This window comes from Argopecten irradians, chromosome 3 (assembly GCF_041381155.1).
Source record: "Argopecten irradians isolate NY chromosome 3, Ai_NY, whole genome shotgun sequence".
In the NCBI taxonomy this organism is placed as follows: Eukaryota; Metazoa; Mollusca; class Bivalvia; order Pectinida; family Pectinidae; genus Argopecten; species Argopecten irradians.
Genome location: NC_091136.1, coordinates 61,994,089 through 62,001,274, shown reverse-complemented (window position 1 = coordinate 62,001,274; position 7,186 = coordinate 61,994,089). Strand labels below are relative to the sequence as shown.

The window sequence follows — 7,186 nt, the reverse complement described above, 5'->3', positions numbered from 1 at the left end:
GATGCCACATCATCAAGGCTGGTACTCATGGTGGAGTAGACAGTCATCTACAAAACGGTGGGCTTCTGAGTTCGTACATTCTGTAAGGTCATTGTCAGCGGTTGATCCAATACTGTGCATTGATGTAATGTGGAGATGATATCACCATTTGAGAAAAAGGTAGTTGCCTTCAACTCAGATTGTATATGATCATTGTAAAAAATCGTCCAATTGACTGCAATATGGAAAATATGCACAATATGTACAATAATGAAATAAAGTGGGAACGTTGATATCTTTATTTTTATTTTTTTTTATTTTTGAAGAGATTTTACATGGGTACAAAAAGCATTTACATATGATATTCAATATTCATTATTTAAATCGTAATATTCATTTATAAACTTTGAACTTCTCTAATACTGTAAACCAAGTTATTTACAAGGGCTGCTAGATATAATGCACTCTCAAGGTGTTCATTGAAAAAACAAAGTTTACTCTCTCTGTAGATATGTATATATGCATTATATATATTAATTAGTTATTATGTGTTTTCACATATATATAATACTCGACTGGATTATATCAAATCTGAAAAAAAAAAAATCCGTGTAGACAAAGTGGTTTACAGTACCAGGTATTCCCTATACAATATGATAGTAATTTTCTTGAGTTTTAATTGAACGATTAATGACAGAAATTTGCAAGTTGCACCCTTTTAGAAAAGCAAAAGAAGAGATTAAGTAAAAAAGAAGAATAGTAGGAAGAACTGAGAGAAGTTTAAAAAGTGACATTATTCTAAAAAAACTTTCCCATTTTCTCCACTCATTGACAAATTTCATAATATGTGTTTCACCCTTGGTGGTTGCAATGTATTTTTCAGTCCTGTACATTTCCTTCAAAAGATTTTTTAAACGCATTCATTGATAAACCATCTAGCACTATAAATATATTGCTTTAGTACTAAAATGACAACATTATCTCTATAATGTTCACAATTAGAGAGTCCAAAAATGAAAGATTCCTTATTAAACGAAAATGGAATTAAAAGCATCTCTAATATGGATTCAAAATTTGATAGGAATTACTGAACATTTTCACAGTCCCATAATGTATGAACTATAGTCTCAATTTCAGTTTTACACTGATGACAGTAAGGAGTGTCTACAAGGCCTATTTTAAACAGATATGAATTTGTGGTTAAAATATACTGATTAATTCTAAACTGAAGCCACTGCAATTTTGTGCTTCTGGTACTGATAAAAGGAATAATGTATTTTTGTCTCCATTTTTGATTGTCAAAACCAAAAATATCATCCCATTTTTTTCTTCCTGTAGCAACAGTAGTATTCTGTGCCTTATAAAAATCACTTGCTCCTTGTTTATGCTTAACAAATATTTCTAAGTTTTTTGGGATGAATGGGTAATTTAAAATCCTATTGGAAATTTCATCTGATGAGAAAGTTTTTTTAATGGCATTGATTACACCTTGATATGTAAGAAAATCTGTATGCATATTAAATTTCTGATTAAACTCATATAGACTGTAAAACACAACATTTTCACTATTTTTTATCATATCATTCAGGACTACAACACCCTTCTGAAACCATTCTTTATAAAAAAAACTTTTATTGTTAATTTTTATTGATTTATTATGCCAAATAGGAACTTTAAGAACATTATCATTTTTCTTTTTAATATTTTCAGATATCTTTATTTGCATACAAGAAGTTTTTGAAAATCAAATATCTTAATATCTACAATGTAAAACACGTCTCTCGTTACGTTTCCAAATTCTATTTGAGAACAAAACAGTTTGATACGGGGAAAATCTCACATCTCAGAGTTGTACATCCTTACTTAGGAATATAACGGCGTATCTCTTCCGTCCTTTTCTTCATTCCATTTCCTGCAAAAAAGAACTACTAGTCATCAACAAAATACGTCAGTGTAAAATCTGATCAGTGGATCTGGGTTATGGTAAAAACACAGTACATCCATTCTAAATATTCCAGAGGTTACTCTATCACTGTTGTTGGTTTAACCCTTGTAATATCGAGGATACAGTACACCCATCCTCAATACTCCAGAGTTACTCTATCACTGTTGTGGGTATAACCTATGGAATGTCGAGGATACAGTACACCCATCCTCAATACTCCTGAGGTTATTCTATCACTGCTGTGGGTATAACCCTTGGAATGTCGAGGATACAGTACACCTATCCTCAATACTCCAGAGTTACTCTATCACTGCTGAGGGTATAACCCCTGGAATGTCGAGGATACAGTACACCTATCCTCAATACTCCACAGGTTACTCTATCACTGCTGTGGGTATAACCCCTGGAATGTCGAGGATACAGTACACCCATCCTCAATACTCCAGAGGTTACTCTATCACTGCTGTGGGTATAACCCTTGGAATGTCGAGGATACAGTACACCCATCCTCAATACTCCAGAGTTACTCTATCACTGCTGTGGGTATAACCCTTGGAATGTCGAGGATACAGTACATCCATCCTCAATACTCCAGAGTTACTCTATCACTGCTGTGGGTATAACCCTTGGAATGTCGAGGATACAGTTCATCCATCCTCAATACTCCAGAGATTACTCTATTACTGCTGTGGGTATAACCCTTGGAATGTCGAGGATACAGTACACCCATCCTCAATACTCAAGAGGTTACTCTATCACTGCTGAGGGTATAACCCTTGGAATGTTGAGGATACAGTACACCCATCCTCAATACTCCAGAGTTACTCTATCACTGCTGTGGGTATAACCCTTGGAATGTCGAGGATACAGTACACCTATCCTCAATACTCCAGAGTTACTCTATCACTGCTGTGGGTATCTCCAGAGGTTACTCTATCACTGCTGTGGGTATAACCCTTGGAATGTCGAGGATACAGTACACCCATCCTCAATACTCCAGAGTTACTCTATCACTGCTGTGGGTATAACCCTTGGAATGTCGAGGATACAGTACACCCATCCTCAATACTCCAGAGTTACTCTATCACTGCTGTGGGTATAACCCTTGGAATGTCGAGGATACAGTACACCCATCCTCAATACTCCAGAGTTACTCTATCACTGCTGTGGGTATAACCCTTGGAATGTCGAGGATACAGTACACCCATCATCAATACTCCAGAGTTACTCTATCACTGCTGTGGGTATAACCCTTGGAATGTCGAGGATACAGTACACCCATCCTCAATACTCCAGAGTTACTCTATCTCTACTGTGGGTATAACCCCTGGAATGTCGAGGATACAGTACACCCATCCTCAATACTCCAGAGTTACTCTATCACTGCTGTGAGTATAACCCTTGGAATGTCGAGGATACAGTACACCCATCATCAATACTCCAGAGTTACTCTATCCCTGCTGTGAGTATAACCCTTGGAATGTCGAGGATACAGTACACCCATCCCCAATACTCCAGAGTTACTCTATCACTGCTGTGGGTATAACCCTTGGAATGTCGAGGATACAGTACACCCATCCTCAATACTCCAGAGTTACTCTATCACTGCTGTGGGTATAACCCCTGGAATGTCGAGGATACAGTACACCTATCCTCAATACTCCAGAGTTACTCTATCACTGCTGTGGGTATAACCCTTGGAATGTCGAGGATACAGTACACCTATCCTCAATACTCCAGAGTTACTCTATCACTGCTGTGGGTATAACCCTTGGAATGTCGAGGATACAGTACACCTATCCTCAATACTCCAGAGTTACTCTATCACTGCTGTGGGTATAACCCTTGGAATGTCGAGGATACAATACACCCATCCTCAATACACCAGAGTTACTCTATCACTGCTGTGAGTATAACCCTTGGAATGTCGAGGATACCGTACACCTATCCTCAATACTCCAGATGTACTCTATCTCTGTTGTGGGTATAACCGTGGAATGTCGAGGATACAGTACACCCATCCTCAATACTCCAGAGTTACTCTATCACTGCTGTGGGTATAACCCTTGGAATGTCGAGGATACAGTACACCCATCCTCAAAACTCCAGAGTTACTCTATCACTGCTGTGGGTACAACCCTTGTAATGTCGAGGATACAGTACACCCATCCTCAATACTCCAGAGTTACTCTATCACTGCTGTGGGTATAACCCTTGGAATGTCGAGGATACAGTACACCCATCCTCAATACTCCAGAGTTACTCTATCACTGCTGTGGGTATAACCCTTGGAATGTCGAGGATACAGTACACCCATCCTCAATACTCCAGAGTTACTCTATCACTGCTGTGGGTATAACCCTTGGAATGTCGAGGATACAGTACACTCATCCTCAATACTCCAGAGTTACTCTATCACTGCTGTGGGTATAACCCTTGGAAATGTCGAGGATACAGTACACCCATCCTCAATACTCCAGAGTTACTCTATCACTGCTGTGGGTATAACCCTTGTAATGTCGAGGATACAGTACACCCATCCTCAATACTCCAGAGGTTACTCTATCACTGCTGTGAGTATAACCCTTGGAATGTCGAGGATACAGTACACCCATCCTCAATACTCCAGAGTTACTCTATCACTGCTGTGGGTATAACCCTTGGAATGTCGAGGATACAGTACACCCATCTTCAATACTCCAGAGGTTACTCTATCACTGCTGTGGGTATAACCCTTGGAATGTCGAGGATACAGTACACCCATCTTCAATACTCCAGAGGTTACTCTATCACTGCTGTGGGTATAACCCTTGGAATGTCGAGGATACAGTACACCTATCCTCAATACTCCAGAGTTACTCTATCACTGCTGTGAGTATAACCCTTGGAATGTCGAGGATACAATACACCCATCCTCAATACTCCAGAGTTACTCTATCACTGCTGTGAGTATAACCCTTGGAATGTCGAGGATACAGTACATCCATCTCATCAATACTCCAGAGTTACTCTATCACAGCTGTGGGTATAACCCATGGAATGTCGAGGATACAGTACACCCATCCTCAATACTCCAGAGGTACTCTATCACTGCTGTGGGTATAACCCCTGGAATGTCGAGGATACAGTACACCTATCCTCAATACTCCAGAGTTACTCTATCACTGCTGTGGGTATAACCCCTGTAATGTCGAGGATACAGTACACCCATCCTCAATACTCCAGAAATTACTCTATCACTGCTGTGGGTATAACCCTTGGAATGTCGAGGATACAGTACACCCATCATCAATACTCCAGAGTTACTCTATCACTGCTGTGGGTATAACCCCTGTAATGTCGAGGATACAGTACACCCATCCTCAATACTCCAGAAATTACTCTATCACTGCTGTGGGTATAACCCCTGTAATGTCGAGGATACAGTACACCCATCCTCAATACTACAGAAATTACTCTATCACTGCTGTGAGTATAACCCTTGGAATGTCGAGGATACAGTACACCCATCCTCAATACTCCAGAGGTTACTCTATCACTGCTGTGGGTATAACCCTTGTAATATCGAGGATACAGTACACCCATCCTCAATACTCCAGAGGTTACTCTATCACTGCTGTGGTATAACCCCTGGAATGTCGAGGATACAGTACACCCCTCCTCAATACTCCAGAGGTTACTCTATCACTGCTGTGTGTATAACCCTTGGAATGTCGAGGATACAGTACACCCATCCTCAATACTCCAGAGGTTACTCTATCACTGCTGTGTGTATAACCCTTGGAATGTCGAGGATACAGTACACCCATCCTCAATACTCCAGAGGTTACTCTATCACTGCTGTGTGTATAACCCTTGGAATGTCGAGGATACAGTACACCCATCCTCAATACTCCAGAGGTTACTCTATCACTGCTGTGGGTATAACCCTTGGAATGTCGAGGATACAGTACACCCATCCTCAATACTCCAGAGGTTACTCTATCACTGCTGTGGGTATAACCCTGGAATGTCGAGGATACAGTACACCCATCCTCAATACTCCAGAGGTTACTCTATCACTGCTGTGTGTATAACCCTTGGAATGTCGAGGATACAGTACACCCATCCTCAATACTCCAGAGGTTACTCTATCACTGCTGTGGGTATAACCCTGGAATGTCGAGGATACAGTACACCTATCCTCAATACTCCAGAGTTACTCCTATCACTGCTGTGGGTATAACCCTTGGAATGTCGAGGATACAGTACACCTATCCAATCTACTCAGAGTTTACTCTATCACATGCTGTGGTATAACCCTGGAATGTCGAGGATACAGTACACCCATCCTCAATACTCCAGAGTTACTCTATCACTGCTGTGGGTATAACCCCTGGAATGTCGAGGATACAGTACACCCATCCTCAATACTCCAGAGTTACTCTATCACTGCTGTGGGTATAACCCCTGGAATGTCGAGGATACAGTACACCCATCCTCAATACTCAGTGTTACTCATCATGCTGTGGGTAAAACCCCTGGAATGTCGAGGATACAGTACACCCATCCTCAATACTCCAGAGTTACTCTATCACTGCTGTGGGTATAACCCTTGGAATGTCGAGGATACAGTACACCCATCCTCAATACTCAAGTGGTTACTCCATCATTGCTGTGGGTACAACCCCTGGAATGTCAAGGATACAGTACACCTATCCTCAATACTCCAGAGGTACTCTATCACTGCTGTGTGTACAACCCCTGGAATGTCGAGGATACAGTACACCTATCCTCAATACTCCAGAGTTACTCCATCACTGCTGTGGGTATAACCCTTGGAATGTCGAGGATACAGTACACCCATCCTCAATACTCCAGAGGTTACTCTATCACTGCTGTGGGTATAACCCTTGGAATGTCGAGGATACAGTACACTTATCCTCAATACTCCAGAGGTTACTCTATCATTGCTGTGGGTATAACCCCTGGAATGTCGAGGATACAGTACACCTATCCTCAATACTCCAGAGTTACTCCATCACTGCTGTGGGTATAACCCTTGGAATGTCGAGGATACAGTACACCTATCCTCCATACTCCAGAGTTACTCTATTACTGCTGTGGGTATAACCCTTGGAATGTCGAGGATACAGTACACCTATCCTCAATACTCCAGAGGTTACTCTATCACTGCTGTGGGTATAACCCCTGGAATGTCGAGGATACAGTACACCTATCCTCAATACTCCAAAGTTACTCCATCACTGCTGTGGGTATAAC

General features: G+C 41.0%; 1 protein-coding gene across 1 annotated transcript in view; it reads right to left on the bottom strand.

Moving 5' to 3' along the window:
* Positions 1-267: 267 nt before the first annotated feature.
* LOC138319311 (peptidoglycan-recognition protein SB1-like) overlaps positions 268-7,186 on the bottom strand; it is a 22,266-nt gene continuing 15,347 nt past the window's right edge. Inside the window, exon 6 of the mRNA XM_069262379.1 lies at positions 268-1,891. Within this exon, the coding sequence (XP_069118480.1) occupies positions 1,890-1,891 (2 nt within the window). The 3' untranslated portion in view covers positions 268-1,889. The remainder of the gene's footprint in view (positions 1,892-7,186) is intronic.